The following is a 22,730-nucleotide window of genomic DNA, read 5'->3' on the forward strand; positions in this document are numbered from 1 at the left end:
GTTCAAAGGCAGCAGGGTACTGTATGCTTCTTTCCATCTTTCGTTCGTTTGGCTGTCAGGTCAGCATCTGCATCCATCGCCCCCTCCTCTCGTTGCCGCTGCTCCCCTCCTCTCCATTTGTCATCCGCTCCTTGCTTCACTCTGCCTTTCTTCCCAATTATTACCTGATTTTCTTTCCTCACTCTGCTGTTAAATCCACTCTGCATCCTTCCCCAGCCACCGAGCCTTCGTCCTTCTCTCCATCCGAGGCTTGGTTTGTGTGTGTCTGTCTCTGGCTCCTGCCGTCCGCCTCTCCTTCTCTCTCCCTCTCGTCTCTCTCTCTCCCTCTCTCTCTCGCTCTCGCTTCTCTCTTTAATCAGCATGTTAATAAGAAAGGTAACTAATCAATACATTCAATGGCCTGGCCTGGCGATTGATACCATCTCATCCACCCCCCTCGCTCTCCCCTTTTAAACACACACACACACACACACACACACACACACACACACACACACACACACACACACACACACACACACACACACACACACACACACACACACACACACACACAGAATGACATGTACATTCACAGTTCAAGCACCCTTAGCTACAGGGGCCCTCAATGGTAATTGTAATAGATGATTATTTTCCAAATGTTTGGGGCAAATTTGTAACATCAATCTAATTATCCCCAGTGAAAAAAGACTATAGACTCAATTTGCGCTCTCTGTCTTTTTCACTCTCTTCCACCGTGTGTGTGTGTGTGTGTGTGTGTGTGTGTGTGTGTGTGTGTGTGTGTGTGTGTGTGTGTTTTTGCCTATAGTTTCACTGCCTATTTAGCCGTAGCCCTCAAAACCCATAACTATTTAAAATGTTTGGCTGCTGGTGGCTGTTAAAGGTATTTGGATATCATATTTGGCCAGGGAGGTCCTCGCAACGCTTTAGGGCAAGAGATTGTTTCAGTCTCAGAAGGGATAGGAATATTTAACAGCTGTATACTCCTACAGCTTAGGGCTCTGCACGCAGAGCAAAGAGAGAACATTCTACCAAAGCAAATACACATATCCCCATTCTCTCTTTCCAATATTATTAATAGATAAGAGGGATAAAAAGGCACACACACGCACATGCACATGCACACACACATGCACATGCACACACACACGCACACACACACACACACACACACACACACACACACACACACACACACACACACACACAGTCGACTACCCTCCTCGGGATATGGAACTCCAAGAGACATGAAAACACTTGGGCTCCTTCTGAGGAAGACATGAGAGATATGGCAGAGGATAAAGGGAAATCCTCCATACAGAGAGAACACAGGCAACAGCCAGAATGCAAGGTGGCCTTTCAGGGCTGACTGGTTGGGTTTCTCCCCTTGACCCTCAACACCCCCCCCCCCCCCCCCCCCCCAACCCCACCCCTCTCCCTTATGTGCTTTTTTTTGCCTTCTGGTAACTTCTCTGTGCAGAGCGTACAGTGTGATGTAGATCCTTTTACATTTGTCTCCCTGTTCAGCCCCCTCCTCCCCTTCCTTTTGCCCTCCATATCATTTTTCACTCGCACAGTGGAACAATCGATATGTAGAAAAGCGCTATGGTATCATGTATCATTGTGGAATATGTGATATAGATTATGGCCAGTTCATGTTTACAATATTTTTCTTTCACATTGTTCTGATTCAAGGCTGTTGACAGTCTGTGAAAAGCTTGTATTCATTATCCGTGATCCAATACTGTAGGATGAACACAAAAATGGACTGGAAGATATTAACCAACAATTAATTTAAAAGAATCCTACCGTAAATGTATCAATCAATATTTCCAAAACATACATGATCTCCAAAAATGACACTGTGGACCATGTAGGAAAGCATTGGTAAATAATAATTAATAATCCATATAGGGTGCTTTACTTTCATGCCACAAATCATTTCGCACAAATGGTTGTCCATTTTATCAAATAGATATCTCATTTAGGAACACTAACTTACATTTCATTGATGATATTAAAAAGGGGATCCATTAAATGTCAACCATATTTAATTGGGCTTCTGCCCCTGTCTTAATCTGATTATAGTCCATATTCATTTCTAAATGTGTTATAGTGGTTCTGTGCTGAATATAACATGATGCTTTGCTGTGTTTGAAAACAGAATCCCATTCCATCGTATCTTAATTTTACAATGAATATTTTGAATAGGCTTTTGTTTTAAATCAATATGTCCATATGTGGCCAATGGCCCCTACACAATCTCGGCTCCACAATTGTTTTCAAGCATGCTTTGTTTTGTAGAATATTCAATATACTATCTCCTCAAACTGGGGCCATCTATATATTGTCATACCAATAACCATTTACACTACACTACAATTTAATTTGACCATAATGTGTTTATATCTAGGCCTATACTCTGCAATAGATGAACCCTGCAATATACACATTGATCACAGCCTGAGGTAAAAAAAAAAAAACCCCAAAAAGAAAGAGAAGTGAATATCAGTGACTGATTCCACAGCAATATTATATTCAATATACTCTTTACATAACCAATTCCTGCTATGCTTCCATCTCCCTGCAAGCCTAGGTCCAGTTTCATTGCATTATCTGCATGTCCAAGGCGTCCCAGAGGGGCCACAGAATGACCAGTGGCCCCGCTGACCCTCAGCTCCGCTGTCACCCTTCATCATCCCGCTCTCCATCTTGGACGGTGTGGTCACCTAGCAACGGAGGCCAGGGTTCGTGGCTCATGGACCAGAGGCTATTGGGAAATCAATCGATACGCCTCGGCCCAACCTAGCGAGCTGCCTGGCTGGCTGGCTAGCTCCCCTCCCCCACTCCTCCCCCTCTCCTTGTTATGGCCAAATGAAGACGATGCAGTTCTCACTTTTCCACACCTCGCTGTATGTGGATATCCTGTTACAGGATAAGAAATGCCTCTGCTTGCCAGGGGCCTGCAACATTCCGAACTGATGTATCTGCCCTGTCAACCGGCCTCCATTTCCACCAATGTTTGGATTGAGAGGCGGGGGCACAGCAATTAATCAAATTTCAGAGGAGGATTTTTTCCTATCAGGGTATCGGCCATGAAGAAGTGCTGACCAAAGATTGCACTGGTGCAAGATCCCCGCCCCACCCCACCACTGCCACCACCGCTACACAGCCTTATGAATTTCTTTCAGCACATTGCAGTTTCTTGAAGTATCATACAGTATTTCTGGGACCACCACTCGGTCCACTCCAATCCTTTCGTGGCTGTCCTTTTGGATCATTTCCACATGGGTCTATATGTGAATCTAATTAGAAACCGATCAGACATGAACACAAAGATCACTTTCATTAGCAGAGCAATGCTAAATGTTAAAGGGATTACGGAATCCCAAAAATAAAAAATAAAAAACAAATAATTTTTTAAGCTTGTGCAAGTCTTGTGAAGGTCAGATCTTTTTAGGAGGACCTCTATTTATTATGGAGCTCCCCCCTCCACCCAACCTTTACAATCAGCCATGGGTCAGGAACCTTTGATCCCCTCCGACCACTGAGGGAGGATGGGCAAAATTCGATCACCTTAAACAGTTTAAGACAGAAGGCTTGGGGAGAGGAGAGGACGATGAAAGGATGGGGGTGGAGAAAGGGTGGAGGGAGGAGAAGGAAGGGGAGGAGGGGTGAAGTCAGCACAGACACCAAACTAGTGCTAATCTGTTCCCCGATCTGAGCAATCAACCTGAATGGCTGAAGCTAAAGGAGGATCTGTCGGTCCATCTGTGAGGCTGATTTTACTCCCGCACTGATTTACACTTGATTGGAAGAAATACCACTTCACTATTCTTCACCACATTTTTGTTGATGTCAATGGTGAATACATGCAAACACAACAGATCAAAGTAGATTTACATTTTGTAAGTAATATTTAGGGGGGGGGGGGGGTTATGTATTGTGACATCAAATCTCATTGCATTAAATGGCAATTGTGCTCCACACTTGTTTTTGAGCGGTGGGACACCGTCTCCAATGCGCAGCTATAATTATGTGTTTGTCTGTATGTCGACTGAGTACGTTTTTTCTTCTTCTTTTTTGTAGTTTTTTTGCGTTACACCCAGAGGTCGAACATTCTATGACATCAACAACTGTGCTTGACTCCAAAGCCACCGCTCGCTTCACATTAGTGTGATTTTAAACAACAGGCAGCTGCAGTATCAATCTCCTCTCTCTCTCTTTCTCTCTTCCAGATTACGGTGACAGATTTCTTGACTTCTGTCGTCAACCAACCTATCCCCGCCTCTACAAGGATGATGGGGCTGCAGTGGAGCCCCAGATGGCCGTCCAGCACGTGGCTGGAGATGGGCCGTGAAATGACCCCCCAGCTGGACACTGTGGCCAGGTCACTGATCTCTGAGCCCCCTCCCCTTATTCAGGGCCAGCTGCCATCAAAACAGCTCAGACCCATCCTAATGGTGGTGTACTCCCCCCTCCCTATCCTGTGTCCAGCTGCCCCTCCACTCCCACTACACCGGCCTTTCACTGGACACCAGAGAACCTGAGGGTGTGTGTGTGTGTGTGGGGGGGGGTACCCCCTCCCTCCCTCCCTCCAGTAGCCACAAGGATGAGCCATGGCTATAGAAGCATGACATTGACACAGGAAAAAGAATAGAACCTTTTAACCATAAAAGTGGAATAGTAGTTGCCTCTGGAAATCGGAGGCGACAGTAAACTCTGTGTGTGCTTGTGTGCGTGCGTGTGTACGTGTGAGTGGATGCGTGCATCTGTGTGTGCGTGCTTGTGTGTACTTGGGTGTCTCTCTCATTGTCCCCCATTACATGATCTGGTGAGGGGAGACAGTTCCGGATGATACTGAATGGGAAGTGTGTGTGTGTGTGTGTGTGTGTGTGTGTGTGTGTGTGTGTGTGTGTGTGTGTGTGTGTGTGTGTGTGTGTGTGTGTGTGTGTGTGTGTGTGTGTGTGTGTGTGTTTGAGGGGGAGGGGGGGTTTAAAAGCATACTCAGTGACACAAACACACAATCCTGATGCATGCTACTAATGTGCCCATCCTAGAGAATCCAGTCCAGTTGGATGACTTGGCATGGGCCCATGCACGCAGCGCAGGGGGACGTATGCCTCCGCTGGGCTGGAGCCATGCTGCCTACTGAGAGAGGGGGCTTCTGGGTTCGCTTGCCTGGAGTAATGTCGATAAATCAATAGGACACACGTCACTGCGGGGCCCTGAGAAGCCACATGAAACTGTCATTGATCGGCATAAGGTGGAGCAGGAGGAGGGGTGGGGGAGGAGAGGATGGGTGGAGGGGGGAGGGTGTGTAGTCGGATGGATGTAGGTGTTGGGATGGGAGGGTGAGGTTGAGAGTGCGTCTATATGGGGGGGGGATCCGTTCCCCTCCTCTCTCCTGCTCCTAACCCCTCCTCTTGTCTCGGCCTCCCTCACAATGAAGGCCCGTGCATGGTTGGGGTCAAAGGGCAATGCAGTGGCCAGTGGCCCCTGAACAGCACTGCAGAGCCACGTGCCCATCAATAGCTCTCTGTCACAGCTCACAAAGCAGACCACCCCTGTGGTGCTGGAGCGCAACTGTCCTCGTCTGTGCTGCAGTCCTCTGATCTGCTCTAGCTAAAAGGCGGAGTTTCACACAAAATTAGCACATTTAAGCACATACAAATTAAAATCCTTCAGACCCTTACAAGAGACTCGTAAGAGAGACTCGTAAGGGTCCATTTATTGTCCATTTATTTATTGTCATTGTTAAATTAACACTGAGAATGTGAAATGGGGACTCATAGGTAGCTACTGTATAGGAATACAAACATTATTGCATTTTTACAGACCCTGATATTGTTTCAAATTACAACCAATGTGCTTAGCAAATATTGGTGAACAGTATGTGACTATAGTTTATTGTGAATGGTTTGTGTTTGCTGTGTGACTGAGTTGGTTTGTTCGAAAACAACACAGGATTGATGTGATCTGCAGGAACACAAATCAGGACAGAGAGGGCCTCTAAACAGGTTAATATGCACTGAATGTACATTTCCTCTCAAAACCACTGCTTCCTATTTTGCAACGCTGTCGGTGACCGCAGCGACAGAGCCACTGAACGGAGTGAGAAGCCACAGACCATCCCCTCCCTCTATCCCGGCCCTGCGTTTTCAGCAGTAGTTTCGATTGGCGATCAATACAGTAACACATGATCAACACGGCCCCAGATCATGATATCCATCCCCTTCACTTAGGGCCAGCCCAGCCCAGCGCCACCACCATAATAAGGCCAATGAGCCTCTGGTTCAAAGTAGAAGTTCAATGCCCATCACAGACAGACAGACAAACAGCCATTGAGTCTTGCGATTGTCTGGGTGTCAAGTTCTCCTGACATTCCGTCTGGCTCAGCCTGCTGCATTTTGATCTGCCCTGCTGCTGCTGAGCGGGAAGAAGTAAACTCAGGCGATCCTTCAACCAACTCCCTCTCTCTCCCTTTTTTATGCCCCCTCTTTCTATCCCCCCCACTTGTATTTCTTTCCCTACTCTCGGGCTTTGCCCCTACAGTTGCTCATGGTGAGCTAATGGCCAGCACATTGATCATGCTTGCTCAACCTCCAAATTGGGGTCAACCACAAAAGAGGCCCCCCTTCTCCAGTGTCAGGAAACAACTGCCGATTTCAACCGTCATCTGTGCGTGTTTTCCTGAAAATAACAGAGATATGTCCTCAATTTGCTCCTGTGTGGACACTGACTACACTGAAGCCTGGTTTTCCCGTGTCCTTCAACCCATACAGGAAGGTCACCAAAAACGAATACAGTCTCCCATTTTTCACCTTTCCTTTCTGCACGCAATTAACCTTTATGTAATTTCTTTAATTGTGGACGTTGACATGGGGTAGACCCCCATCACCTTTGCATTCATTTCCCTGACACTTTCATTATCACAATAGGTATATGAAATAGACAGGTGCAAAATACATTGCAGCCTCTGTCCTCGCGCTCTGCGAGTTGCCATGGAAACGGCTGATAGAGTATGTTATCGATCGCTGTGTCCAGTCGGAATTGTGTAGCCCCCTGAACCGACTTTTTTTCTGCAGTGATGGGCGTGGATCAATAGCCCGATATTGTATGCTTTTCTCGCCTTCCGTCTTCTATAATAGCAAAAAGGAGAGAAGAAATAATTGGAAAATGTAAGTGATAGTATTTTTTTGCACTATTCTTGTTGTGAGAAGGGAAAAAATGGCTGGAATTTGATTATATTAAAGGCAGTGAAGCGTTTTTATTTTGAGTAGCATTTGGGACTCCCTCTTCCATGAATGAAATGCGCGCCTATTTAGCAAAAAGGCAGAATGAGCATGCAGGCGCACAAGCACAACCCTTTCACCATTTCAACTGTCATTCTGTCACTCTCACTCCAAAATCACTCCTTTTCCTCTGGCACACTATTTACCTATAATGTCATGGTGCATTTACCCTTATTTTCTTTTATCCATGTATCCAAATCTACACTTTGTATTCGAATAAATATTATAATCAACCGTTAGAGAGTCTTTTAAACGTGACGGTGAAAGAGGAGCCGCTGTAGACCTGGGGGAGCTCGTTTAAATCTCGCCTGAGGGAACCCTCCAGCTAGGGGTCATGGTTGAAGTCACGGAGTGGCGGATTTAAAGGTGGGCGCTCCTCAAGGTGTCTCTGTCGCCCCGAGGCACGGTCATCACAATTCCTAGAGAGGTGGAAATAAAAGTACACGAAGGACAAAGGCTTTTGGACACTTCTAGAGAAATTAGCGGAGGAGCTGGGTGATGGTCAACAACCTTGGCTGCCTACAAACAGCTCGTGCCCTTTAAAGCTTGAACCCATATATCATAATTCATCAACTCCTCAACAATTATATTCATTTCTCACTGCAGCTCATTGATATTACAATGACAAATAGTTTTAAAAGAGATAGTTCTGTGTGAATATAACAGTCGAGCACAGAGTATGGCGCAAAAAGCAGGGAACTTGAAGGAATAGGATATTGCATAATACATTCTTACTCAAACATGCCAGGTTTTCCATACATGCACACAGTTTCACAGATTGTTTAGTCATATTTACAGAAAAAGGGAGGAAGTGTGTGTGTGTGTGTGTGTGTGTGTGCGTGTGTGTGTGTGTGCGTGTGTGTGTGTGTGTGTGTGTGTGTGTGTGTGTGTGTGTGTGTGTGTGTGTGTGTGTGCGTGTGTGCGTGTGTGCGTGTGTGCGTGTGTGCGTGCGTGCGTGCGTGCGTGCGTGCGTGCGTGCGTGCGTGTGTGTGTATAATATACAGTCTCTCCCTGGCCTCAACACACATGTCAATATGTTTGGTCTTCACTAGGAGGAATGTGCCCTGAGGCTCCCATATGAAATTAGCAGACCATTCCCATGTTGGCTCCCTTTCATGCCCCCACTCACAATGCGGCCAACACCATTGTATCAATAATTCAGCCACAATTTAGTTGTAGTTGAGCCACATGTTACGGGTCAATTGTAACGGGCACTGTTGCCAATGTATGCCTGTATGTCTGCTCTGTTTGATATGCTTTGGTTTCATTCAGTTTGAAACCATTGTAGTTTGACTAATGGTCAAACTGAGGCTGAGGTTTGGGAATTATGTTTGAGGATGCACAGTGGCACACTATGCTCAATAATTAAAGTTCCTATTGGCTTATGTTATAATTTTACTTAGCGACAAACGCAGTACTTTGCCTGAACAAAAGCTTACATTTTCGCGTATGGACTATGGACACACTATGTAGGAGGTAATGGATGAGCGCCGGCAATCAACTGGAGAATATTGTAAAGTGACTAATATTGTCACTTCACAAGGCAGTACATCCTAACAATACCTAATTAGACCACTGACCACAAAAAAACAACAGATTTTCAGTTATTTTCGGTGAACGACGTGGTCGTACGACAATGTATACCTTAGATATAAGAATCCATCCATAGGATCTAGAGTGGGTTCAAACCAGTCTCAGGAGGCCTTCTCCCCCACATACATCCCACCAACACTGCTGGATATCCGCTATGTCTTAAGCCAGCCTAGGGGTGGTGTAACTGCTAAACTAGCACACTGTAGCAGAAATGGAAATCTGCTGTGTGTTTATGTGCATGTGGATGGGAGGAAAGGGCTGGGAGAAGTGCAAAGTGTCTGCCCTTGCACCTCAGTGAGATGAAAAGCCCTTGCAGCCTGGAGAGTAGGAAAACACTAACAGGGCAGAAGTCAAACTCCCCAGGCCTTAGAGAGAGAGAGAGAGAGAGAGAGAGAGAGAGAGAGAGAGAGAGAGAGAGAGAGAGAGAGAGAATCTCTATAAAACTTTTTCTTCTTTCCCGCTGGCATAGTGTATGAGCATCTGGTCAAAGTGTGAACCTGGTGTGAAAACTTTACTTATTGAATGTGAACTGTCCATGGCAGTTTGGTGAACTTCCAGTCAACTGGTGAAAGACCAACCTGACTGACTGACTGACTGACCAACTGACTGACTGACTGTGACTGACTAACCTGGTTGAGTGTATGTATGCTCTATTGTCTTTTTCCCTCTTATTATTAAATTGATCAATTTCATTTATTTCCTCGAATTCCCCATCCCCATTTGTCTGCAATGTCTGCAGACTAATTTTCTGTGCCCTTTATATATTGCTTTTGAATGCTTTTAGGGAATGTCAAATGGTCAGAAAAGCAATATTACTTTTATTTCTGTATTTGAAGCACTACATACAACATGCAGAAAGTGGGTTGTTTTCATAAGCATTTTAAGTCAGTCTGGACTCTAATACCAACACACAATTAAAGATAGGCCTACTTTGTTGGAACATTAATTCTATCAGAAATATTTCTCTCACAACAAAAATTTATGAAATATTTACCTTAAAAACCTTTTACACATAATGTAGGCAACACTGTTAAACAGGGGGAAAACTATTATTAGAGCAGAAAATAAATGTTCTTATTTAACATGTTCAACATAATAAGTAAACAGTGGTTATGCAGATCCTCTGGGGAGGACAAAGTAAAATCCTCAGCGTTCATTATAGGTCCATGTGGTTCCATTTGTACACTCTCAAAGTTAAATTAACACTCAGTGTACAGTGTACAGTGTTGTGTGAGCTACTAAAGTGAAATATATCTTCAAGCACGACAGTGTGTTTGTGCTGAACCCTTGATGAGTTGTCAGTGTGGCTTCATAGGAAAACAAGACTAAGTGATGTGACTCAGGCACCTGACCATCAGCACTTGCTGTGGACCCCTAGGCTGCGGGTCGGCATGGCGACGTATAGTATATAGGTATACGGCAGTCAGTAGTTATTCATCATCCATAATGTTAACGATTACAGCATGTCGATAGCAAACCCAGGAGTTAAATGAGTTTGTGCACTCAGCTACGCCTGCGCCTCGCCGGTTCAAGGTCACTCCCTCTCGTCCCTGACAGGAGGGATGATTCCCGGGCCAGGCTGGAAGCACACACATCTTGCCTCAAGGTCAAGTGTGCCACTATTTAGAACAAATAGATACATAAAACACTCAATCTTGTGGGTAGGTAAAGTATGGGCCAGGACCTTGGGCTGGGATAAAGTCGGCCCAGCAGCTCGTATATTTTGTCCTGTACTTGTATTTCAGTGTGACACTCTGTCACCCAGAGGCCCCCCACCCCCCACACACGTCCTCCTTCCACCTCGTAATGTTTTGAAGTCCCTCTTACTGTATGTGACTGCATGTAAAAAGTTTGCATTGATTTTTGTCATGTAAGAAAACACCGGAGTGCAATGTGGACAGATCTCATGTGTCTCTGGATGACAAACTGTGTTTAGCACTTGGCCCAATGGCCAGCTGAATTTCCACTGTACGGCCCCCTTAAGCTCCTCTGACAAGCATACCATGACCAAACCTACTATTCACCTATGGATAGTACAAAAAGCGGGGCTATTGTGTTTGAGCAAGAGCAGGACAAGGCTTGGGCGCGTGGCGAGAGGATACACTTGATTTGGAGTCAGTTAGTAGCTCATGCCTATCGTAATGGACAATGGAGCGAGGGCAAGTGTCTCCCTCCCCTCGCCTCTCTCTCTCCATGCTTCCCCCCAGAGACACGAGCCTGGGGGCCGGGCGCTCTGATGGCCAAGCGTGACATTTAAACCCCTGCCCTCCGGTGGCTTTAAGGGGCTTTGTCGGGGAGAAGGTGGGGGGGGGGGTGCACATAGGTCCATCTGAGCACAGAGAAAGGAAAAAAAGAGGGTACGGTCAGAAGCTCACCCTACTAAACCCCTACTATGCCTCCTCCTCCCTAGCCCACTTCGACCCTGGATGCACGTGCACTACAGTCGTCGTCCCCCCCCCCCCCGCCCCCACCCTAGCAGAAATCCTCAGTGTGTCAGTACTGCGGGGGCCCCATTGTGATCAGGCCTGCCACTGAAGAAAAGGGCCCTTTGGTGGTAAACAATTCAGCTGTCCACTCCGATCACAATGGGGCACATCCCATTGCTTTGAGCATCTGTTTTAACTAGGTATTGGTCCCCTCGCCACTCAGCAGTGTTGGCCATATAATATGCCCGGTGAGTGACTAAATCCCTACATTTGCTAGCCCACTACCACCTGCTCTCTGCCTCTCTTCTTTTAACATTCCTAATTTGGATCAATACTGTGACTCCATGCTGGCGTCAGTCAAAGGACATGCTAAATAGTCTTGTGTTGGCTATTAGTAGAATTGTATGCTTTTTGGAATAGTGTACTCTGTATAGGCCAACTGTACAAACAAAGTAAATATTTGTAAGGGAAGGGAGATGCATTAGGATATGAAGCAAGCTGAATTATCCAGACTAGGCAGACAGGGGGTCTAGTTGAGCAGTCATTCCATGGCCACTTACCACCCCTTTGTGGCTAGTTTAGGTATTTCATCTAAGCAGCAATTCTGTGAATAAGGGTGCTGCTTCTTTGTACTTACTAGATAACAATTGTTGCTCTTTGGTGTAATTACATTAAACATATGATTTCTCCTATATATCTACACAATTATATTAAATAGAAACATTTTGACCAATTTGATGATGTTTTTTATATATTTTTTAAACAATTTGAATGACACATCCCTTGGATTTCCTCATTCTCTCCCTCATGTTATCTGATTCCAAAGGGTTAACAGTGCGCAGTTCTATGCTGTGAAAACGCTAATCAGCTCTGAAACATTTGCTGCCCTTCTGGCAAGGTCAAAGAGGTCACGGTCCCTGGGCTGGATGTCCACTCCTACCTTCACCCCTCCCCCCTATTGCTGTAAAGCCCTACCCCCCCTTGGGGCCCATAGGCCCTGCAGGCACAATCACCGCAGCGTGACTATAGGCTCACAGAAGCTGGCTTTAATCTATATAGAGCCTAGGGATGGACTACGGCTGTCTGTCCATCAATCTGTCAGTCTCTCTGTCTGACAGAGGGCTTGCCCTGATCGAATGTGGTCCGGACGGCCCTGGACCTGGGCTATTGACTCAGACAACCCGGATCTCCGCTTTGTGATTGGCCTGTAGAGGCGTCCGGCGGATCCGGCCTGGTGTTTGACCAGCTGATTGATCTGTTAACACTAGCGGCTGGCCGTGTGTCCCTGAATTTAATTTCAGAATTCATTTCTGGGAGACGTGTGTGCACAGAAATGATGTAGAGTCCCAGGACCAGAGTGAAGGATTGAGGGTAAGGGAGAAATAAAATTGCAATTTAGATTGCCCCTTTCATTGCTAATGGTAGATATTGGTATGTGCTTGACATAAACTTGACTGTGCTTCAGATCAGAAATATGAAAATGGTCTATATTGGTCGAAATCATAGCCTTCCAGTAGTCGATTTCAGTTAAAATGCTGTGTGTGCTAGAATCTTCTGGAGCACACAATTTGCAATAATTGTATTGCTTGTATATGGTTCTTTATTTTCCGTGCCAGTGGATATGTTTTGCCTTTTGGGTGTTCTTTGTCTTTAAATTTCATAAATGTGACTCGATGATATAGGGTTTCTATAATGTCTAAAAGATACTGATAACTACAATGGCACAAGTACATGACTAGGCCTATACAAAGGGGCCTTTACTGCCATTGTATTTAATCACTTATCAATACTCAGAGAACCCTTGTTGTCAAAAAAGTAAAAAGAAATGTTGAAAAATGCCACCAGTCAGGCTAAGACCCTTATTCATTTCACAGCTCATAAACATTTCCAACGGGTGTGTGCGTATTGTCCACCACAGGTTTGACTGTTATCAGCAATACCCATAAAAAAGACAATGAAATAAATGCAGTTGCCAACAATGCCTATGTTAGGATGTGAGGGTTGATTTGATGGAGTCTCTCTCCCCCCTCTGGCCTGCTGCAGACAGAGAGAGGCCTGCTTGGATATGCATCACAAAGGCTTCCTGCAGTATTGATCCGCAGTGGGTTAAGGCAGTCTATCAGCAAATGTCCCCCTCTCTGGGAAAAACAACAGGAGATTAAAAACACACAGCCTGCCGGGCGGGAGGCTGCTGATGGCCCCTTATCTGGGCCCAAAGGTCACTGTGTACAGATATAATCCACTTTCACTTAACAGCTTCATTTAAGGCACCTCACATGCAAATGTTTCCGCGTTAGGGCCGTTTCAGAAAGGAAAGAGGAGTCCAAAGCTACATTTCTGTCTGTTGTAAAGTGATAGCAAGCTGTTAAAGCTTAAAAGCAGGACGGCCTATAGGTGTGAAAATATCGGAACGAATATCGGAAAGAATCAACCTCACTTTGTCAATCATAGACCGGTATGCACATTGCTACTGAATATTTCGTCCGTATAAAGTTTTTTTCCCTACCGGGTCGATTTGATCAGTTTTCCACTGCAGCTGTCTAATGGGGTGTTGGTGACAGGCTGACAGCTAGTTATAGCCTACTACTATACTTTCGGATACGCAAAACACAGTGGAAAAAAAAGAAGAAGTGTGCAACCACCTTAACGCTGGCGTCTTATTTTGGGCAAACCTTATTTTTTCAAAAATAGCAATAACAGAAGATCTTCAAGCTCAAAACACTTGCAATGTAACACACTGTAAGCTTGTAGATCAGCTGTTTTTCTTATTGTCATACGAGATACGGGTATATATACAGGTATAGTATGTATGGCTTATGTGGTTTATTTATTTTTTACAACCTTAACATAAATGCAGGTGTATAAGAGGTTTTTATCACTGATGAAAAAAGAAAACAGTCTTGGGTAGAGCTACTCAAGAGTTGAGTTGATAATGTGCATTTATTTATATTCCCCAAATTACTACGGTATTTCAAAAATGCAATATCAACACAATTATAATGCAAAAGTATAAAGTATAACACGTAAAGAAAGGCAGGCAAATCCATGCAAAGTAAAATACCAATATTAGTAAATTAGTAAAGTAAACAATCTCATATGGACAGTTAAATAATAGCCCAAACAGAGCCGGAACATTTTCACCCTTTCGAAATAATCACAAAAAAAAAGTAACAGTACTGCGGGGTTGGGTGTCATCGATGGACAGTGAAATCATTGCCGAATCAGAGTCTGAACGTTTTCACACTGAATGTGGTATTCCCTTTCCAAATAATAACACCACTTGTTGAAATAAAAGTGGCATAAAATGTATAATTAAAAAAATAAGAAAAAAAAACATTACAGTTCAACAGTACTGCAGGGTTAGATGTCATAGGGTTCCTTGGGTTCACTGAATTTGCGTTTCTTTGGCTTTGAGGAGGGCAAGACCTCCTCCTGGCTGTTGGGGTACTTGAACTGAGACATCTGCAAAGAGCAGAGGAAATACAGTGTAAGATAAACTTTAGTCAAATAATAGGACAAAACAAAGGGTACATGAGTGATAAAGTACAGCGATGACATGGTCATGATGAACAACTTGATATGGTAGTGATAAGCGACAGTTCATTAGCGTAGAGCAGTGGTTTTCAACCAGTGGTCCATGAGGGGGTTCCAGGTGGTCTACAGCTAAATGATGGAGAGTTGGTAACCAAATGGACCCTTATTAGATATTGTAACTCTTGAACGTAAAATGACACCAAATGGACTGTAACAGACCAAGGGACGGAAAGGATTTTATTTTGAAAGGTTGTGCACCGGAATACACTCACAGACTGAGGCCTAATGACAGATAAAGCCAGCCCACCGTGAGTTGGGAGGAAATGTTTGCTTGTCATGTGTTTGAAATGGACGGAAAGGATGAACGTTAATATTGTTTGAGGAACGGGATGGATGGACGGACCACCAAATGGAGCTAAGTGAGTGCCGAGCACTTGCCTGAAACCTGAAAGCACCCCCCAGAACTCCACCCGCCCGAAAGTTTGATTTACCTGCCAGGGGCAGGTGGGCAATACCTGTCAACACCTGGGAAGGGCACCTGGTAATAGCATCTAGCTGGAATGTAATTTTATGGTTGTGGTTGGTACTTTCTCATGTGGGTATGCACTTCTTATTGGTCATGTGGAAATGTATTTGTTTACGTGTTTTTATTTTTCATCAGTTGGACTTCACATTGTTCCAGACGGGTCTGCTACATGGCCTACACTACAGGTCCATTTGGTTTCATTTTACGCTCTCAAGTTAAATTATTGTTAAACATCTGCATTACTTAATTTACAAGAAGTCTACACAATTAGGCTAGAGAATGTAAAGTAATTGTAAAGTGATTTTGATCAACGTTTGCCTGTTATCTCTCCTATGGTACCAACATCAATACAGCATGGAATGCTGAGTAAATAATGGTACTTGATATGAAAAGGGTTGAAAACCACTGGCGTAGAATACAAAATGTATTTCACGATTTCTCACCTCCTTGATGGGAGAGTTCTTTTTGGCAGTCTTTTGTACCCCTTTGGTGGGTTTCTTCCCCTGCAACACAACAATGGTGAGTCATCAGCTTTCTTTGAGATACTAACATGAGACAATGCATCATTCTTTTTTTTATACTGTCTGCCTTCACCCCTCCCCTTGACATTGTTATGCACCATATAGAGTAGACCATAGTGTGATAGTACTGTATGACTAATTTATTGAGATCCTCAACTTTGTATTGTATTTAATCTGTTATATTACCTTTGGAAAGAGCAATTTATCTTCACAATATTTTATCATTATCTTCATCAAAACTCGCTTAACACACTGTTTTGATATAATCTTTCATTGGGATATTTTCATAATAACCATTCCACATAAACGTGTTTTCTCTTAACACAATTTGAAGTTAGTGTGTACCCCAGAATCAGATACGCCATGTACCAGAAATGTATTGATCTATTCTAAAGTCAATACACACAGCTTTTGAAAAGAAATCAAAGGGATATTACAACAAGACTCAAAAAGTATGAAACAATACTCAAAATGTTGATGAAATAATGAAATTAAATAAAGGGATGAAATCCATACAAATATTATATGGTATATTGTACCAAAAATAATTACTACATTCTGCAGCTAATTCGATACTTCCGTATTGAATACTTCAAGTATTGAATTAGTACATCATTGCAGTGTTTAAGTCCTTTTACTATCAACAGTATAACATTGCTGTTGGGCAGAAACTGTGAGCCTGGTTCACATTTTTATGCGACCCCTCCCCTGTAAAGTAATGCCCTACGACTTCATCATAGTGAAAATAGCAATCTACTACAAGCTCACAATGCATCGCATTTCGCTTGGCTATTTTCACTATTTTAAATAGTTTTTTTTTTGTAAATAATAAATAAAGGAAGGGTCTTTGGACATACAGTCCACACATTTTCCGCAGTACTTTGAGGTTAACAGACCATGTTCGACTTGATGACTCTCCCACTCCTGGTCTTCGTGATGCCCACCTCCATATCAGAGGTTCTGTTCACCAAAGTATCAATCTGAGAGTAGGCCAGTCACAATTATTACATAATTTGGCAATTAATTGAGATAATTGCAATTATTTTTGCATAATCGTCAGAAGATTTTACATTCATCTGTTGAAACATTTTCATACACTTTAAACATTCTCATTAATAATGGAAATAGCAGATCTACAATCTCACAATGCGTTGTATTTAACACTTTAAATTATTTAATCTATGTTGTAGCCACGCATAACACGCTAAACCTGCTATTTTTTTTATGTGTTTAATTCGCCGTTTGATTATTATGATAAAAATCAGGGTTTGTCGCAGACATTGTGAGGCGGTCATGTTATGATGACGTAACCGGAAACCAAACATCCGCCGGCTTACAAGGGCTTCCAATACAAAGTGAACGAGGGGGTAGAGACAATCTTGGCTCGCTTTGCTCTTTGTCTGTGACCCGGATCAAGGAAGTGGCCTTTTTGTCGGCTCAATAACAAATGCTGGGAGTGTTTACTAGTGTTTTTTACGGATCAAAGACGCAAATACTTCGGCGTATGCTCCAAAGGTAATTAAACAATCCCGGCATTGGATATTGGATTAAATAGCGCGGTTATGCCGTCAACGTGTTAAAACAAACCTTGATTGATTCAATACTTTATTATTAAATATGGCCTCTTTTGACATTATTTCATTTAATTTTTTTGGTTTACAAAGCCTAGAAGATGTACCATTAAATTGTTAATCGCAATTATTTGTAAGACAATTATCGTCAAGTAAAGTGTAATGATCGTGACAGCCCTGAGAGAGGATAGATGCTGAGTAATACCATGACAACTCTCTGGAGAGACCCTCATATCCATGCTTAATACATAAGAGCTGCCTGCCCAGCTTCAGGTTTGTAACATTTTGGTCAGTCTGTTATCATTATTAAACGACTGATGCCAAATTACGACAACACACCTAACATTTAGGTTTACACTCCGTTTCTACTTCCTACACATTTTCCTTGAATCGTCTTGAATGGATTTTGAGGTTTTACGGTAATATGACTATTTTAGAGTGGAAAGATTTAAATGTACATGGTAATCACAATGGATCAATAATTAAATAGACTGCACTATGTGTGTGTGTGTGTGTGTGTGTGTGTGTGTGTGTGTGTGTGTGTGTGTGTGTATTGTAACACCCACCTGTGAGTTCTCTGGTGGGTACAGAATTGTCTCCCGACAGCTCAGCTGGACTTCTACAAAAATTATAATAGCAAATTTTAAGGATTTATAAGGCCTTCACCTTTACATCAACTTAAAGTACAACAAATGATTACAAAGTGGTCTTCATATTTTAATGGGTAGAGTTCTAACTTTTACACTGCTAGAGTTAGCAGTTTTATTCCTCAGGAGTAATCTATGATAAAAATGTAAACATTCATACTTATTATAAGGATTTTTTGTATAAAGAAAATCGTTAAAGCCAAACCACAGTGTTACAGATGAAAGAGAAATACATAGAACATTTACCAGTGTTGTCCAAGTATGAATTCACATTGACGGTGTTCTCCACACCTTCACTCGTGTCCCTCACAGTCACAGCCTGCTCCTCCTCCACCTGTGAACAGCAGACGAATCAATGTCAATCAAAATAACCCTATGTATGTGGTCATTAAAGATGTGATGTTTATGACATGTTCTAGTCTTACCAACTGCTATGACATATGATATATGTTCTTTGACTTACACATTAAGTAATAGTGCATTTTGGAAATCACCCATCAATCCGGTGTTTATAGCAATGATATAATATGCTACAATATTGTTGAACTGGGTGGCAACTGTCCATGCCAACTGTATAGTGTAGATACAGTACTAATCTCATAACATGGCCATACCAGACATGTTCTGTAATCTAATACATTGCAAACTTACACTTATGATACACTCGCTCCATCTGCTCACCTGCTCAACTCTCTGTCTCTCTGTGGTCAAATCAACCTTCATAGTGTGGAATGGGGTGACCACTTCGCCCAGGTTCAGCTTGACTGGCTCTTTCTCAAACTCCATGTTGTCACTGTCGCCCTCCTTGAAGCCCGGTGGCTGGTAGGCTAGTGGGGTGACTAGAAGAAAAAACAAACCATACTGTACAAGCGGACAATCGGTTTGACACAAATTCTCCCCAGGACAGGGGTACTATATGTAACTTATTTTGATTTGATTTAAATACCTGAACAATGTAACTCAGTGTAACAATTAACTCTTAAGACTCTGCTTTGGGGTATTATATTGCAAGAAAGTTGTGTGTACGTGTGTATACTATACATATGTATGTTGTACCATCATCATAGTAGGACAGCTTCATATTGAGACAGACGTTGTCTGGCAGGGGACCCAGGTTCTGCATCAAGGTGTAGAGCTTTCTCACAAGCAATATGCTGGCCTTCATAGTGTTGGCGCATGGCATTGTCACTGTCTTTTTATTGTTTTCGCTGAGGTTAGGAGGAAGCAGGGCAGTAAATTAACGAAATCACCAACCACTAACTGATACTGGCACATTCCTGGCTTGAGAAGCTACAACATTGGTAGGTAAACAACCACAATGTGATGGTCCTTTTTTTGCTATAAAGATTTATCTGATTAACAAGAGGCATCTTATAAGCAGCTTTGAGCACACCTGTATGCTATCAAGTGTATACCTGTAGTGTTGCTTAACAGTGACCTTACCAACTAATCCTTGGACACGGCAACTTGGAAAAGCTATAGCCAAACCACTCACATGACCTAAGCGACCTATAAGCGACGTGATTGGTTCGTTATCCTGGCCACAGACTATGGCCGGTTAGTCTCGGCTTTTGTATTAGCATACTTATTAATTATCATATCAAAGCATATTGTATAATAATTGTACCTTTCAAAGTCGATCTTGGGTCCATTTTCAGTGTATTGAATCTTAAACTGGTAGCATTCTGTCACCTTCTGAAAGTAAAAAAGACAGACCAACGTCAAGATGAACAATTAATACGATTCTAGGTCCATGTAATCTGGTTGTTAATTTGGTGCAAAGCATTCATAAATGCAAACAGATGCTGTGGAAGTACCTGTGGTTTCTCTGGATCGGTGTATATCTAGAATGTGATGAAAAGACGAAACATTAGCCCACTGTATATGTTTGAATTCCATAATGGACTAACATAATTTGTCAATATAATACTCACAGACAGGACAATTGCTCGCAGCTGGTCAAAAAGCAAGGAAATGTGTGTTAAGTCAAAACAAATAATTGAGAATATACAGTATTTTGAATGTTTTGCCAGTTTGAAGAACATTTCATAATGAAAAGATAATATTTAAAGGGGTAACTGACTTACATATTTTCTCTGAAGGGCATCAAAGCTTCCCTGCAACCTGAAGAAATGAAATACAACTAATCAACACTGAACCCATGGTGACATCCTCACGTGTGTGTGTGTGTGTGTGTGTGTGTGTGTGTGTGTGTGTGTGTGTGTGTGTGTGTGTCTAAACTAAAGGCATAACACTAAGGTGACATTCACACCAGAAAGCTTTACTGCGATTAAAACGAATCCTGCTGCGCATTGTCCTAAAGTTCGCTTCGTTTGGCAGGTGTGAAGGCTCATTCGAATCCTAATGCGCAGCAAAGAACCGCATTCTACTCCGCCCAAAAACGGGGGTTTCGCTTCTCTTCCAATCGCACTTGATTTCGATTCGGTGCAGGTAGGAATGCAATCCACAGCAAATAAAGGAAATGAAGCAAACGATGTGGCGGGTGAGGAGCTGAACAGTTGGAGATGGAGAAGGCATATTTTACGCAGCGCAAAGATGTCCCGTTACCGTGGATAGACGTGGTCGAATGAGAAGACTTTAGCCCTGATCGAAATGAGGACGAGTACATTAATCAATTGCTTAAGGAAACACATCAAAACACTGCAGTGTATAGCCTACAGAACAGTCTGTCTGTCTGTCTGTCTGTGCGTGCCGTAAACATGGAGTGCTGTTACTGTGTGGGGACTGGGGAGTAGGGACTTTCATCTCGATAAACTTGTAAACATTTTGCGCTGCTGTCTGTTATATCAGTGTGCTCAGCACTGTGCCTCCATGCCCAAAAGAACAGTGTGTGGCTACGTGCGGAGAGAGAGAGAGAGAGAGGGGGGTCCAGTCCCAGACGGCACGACACATGTACGTTATAAGTATAATTTTATCACCAAGGTCCCCTCTGCTGCGTTTCCAATTGCTGCGGATGACAGTGTGAAGGCAAACTGCAGCAAATGAAATAGGCAAGAATCCCAATTTCTCCGCCCATTCGCATCAAGTCTACCGACGTATTAGGTGGTAATGTGACCTTAGAGAGCCTGGCCTTTAAAAAATGGGGAACTTTTTGGGATACTGACCATTGAACAATCTGAGTAGCACCAGGACAGCTTCGCTGCTCCCTGAGAATCATCACTTTCTGCTCTGCATGAGGAAAAGGGAAATAAGGTGCTTGTTAGAAACAATTTGAAGCATTTAGACCAGAAGAATAACAACACAACCTGCCAACCATGGAAAACAATGGAAAAAGGGAATATCCGCACTCTCTTGTATAAAGTTTGAGTTTCTTTATTTCATGAAAACACATGCAGCAGCAATCCACCTAGACTAGAGAAATGAACACGTTTCGGCAAAAACACAAAGCATGGAAAACACAGTTAGTGGGCAAAGATACTGACCCGCCACAGGCGGGTCGAGCTTCTAGTTAACTATACTGATATAACTGAGCTAATCATCAGGGCTAACATATATTTTATTATAATAGAACAGAATTTGGCTTGCGGTTGGCTGTCTCCTGCTAGTCATACAGCTTACCTCCAACATATTTGTTCCCATAAGCTGACTCTGGGAAGAGCCCCCTGAGGTAGGTTATGCTGGAGATTGCAATTGCCAGAAGTTTCTTTACAACACACAAGGATTGCTGTTCTGTGGCAACCACATTTGGTATTACTTGAGTTCCCTGGAGGAGTACAAAATATTCACAGATTGAATGATAAGTCCAGGTCAAAATTGCAAAAATCCATAATCACACACTAACTCCGTTAATCAGTTTAAACATGCTTGCTATATTTGATTGTGGCTTGTACTTGGTGTAAATAAATACAAAACCTGAGAAGATCTCACACGCTGCACACATGCCATGGTTATGATGAACAGTAGACTGCCGCCAGTTGTCTCAATTGACACTGCTTAATGAAAAATGAAAACCTGCTCAAGTTACTGCATGGTACCAACATAATATGATTGATTTCAATTATATTGAATTATATTATATTATATTAAATTGACTATTAAATGCAGATGCTGATTCAATAATTGAATCAGCAATTCAGCATTCATCTGAAGTCAATTCATTAGATCATCATCTCAAAATGGGGTCCAGGGACTCACAGAGGTCCTTGAGGAAGTTCCAGGGTTCACGGTCCCTAACTAAATGATAGATAGTTGGAACCAAATGGACCCGGGTCTGTAACTCTGAGTGTACAAATGGAACCAAATGGACCCTCTAGGTCTGTAAAACTGTAACTCAATGTTAATTTAACTCTGAGAGTGTGTGTACAAATGGAACCAAAAGGACCCGAAATTTGTACACACACTCTCAGAGTTAACATTGAGTTAACAATATAAATCGGGGTCCCAGAGATAAAAATGCTATTAAATGGGGGTCAATCTGGGGGTCATTGAAATTGAAATGGTTGAGAATCACTGCAGAGCCATAAAAAAAAATCTCTGGCATAACTTTTCAAATGGGAGTCCGCAGGCTAATAAGTGTCAATTTGAGGGTCCTTGGCATGAAAAGGTTTGGGAACCACTACATTAGCTAATTCAAGACACAAATGCTAGCTAGCTAAT

At 43.0% G+C, this 22,730-nt stretch overlaps 1 protein-coding gene across 1 annotated transcript; it reads right to left on the reverse strand.

The window, feature by feature from the left end:
- Positions 1-14,674: 14,674 nt before the first annotated feature.
- Positions 14,675-22,019, reverse strand: hormad1 (HORMA domain containing 1; the record flags this gene model as incomplete). The annotated part of the gene is made up of 15 exons (XM_080768253.1): positions 14,675-14,776; positions 15,287-15,403; positions 15,818-15,877; positions 16,792-16,875; positions 18,033-18,085; positions 18,360-18,447; positions 18,795-18,952; positions 19,170-19,321; positions 19,741-19,808; positions 19,931-19,957; positions 20,048-20,068; positions 20,201-20,237; positions 21,239-21,302; positions 21,693-21,837; positions 21,987-22,019. 15 exons carry the CDS (start codon positions 22,017-22,019, stop codon positions 14,675-14,677), a joined length of 1,209 nt encoding a protein of 402 aa, XP_080624379.1.
- Positions 22,020-22,730: the final 711 nt, after the last annotated feature.

Source organism: Protomyctophum bolini, assembly GCF_963924005.1.
Source record: "Protomyctophum bolini genome assembly, chromosome: 7".
Lineage (NCBI taxonomy): Eukaryota > Metazoa > Chordata > Actinopteri > Myctophiformes > Myctophidae > Protomyctophum > Protomyctophum bolini.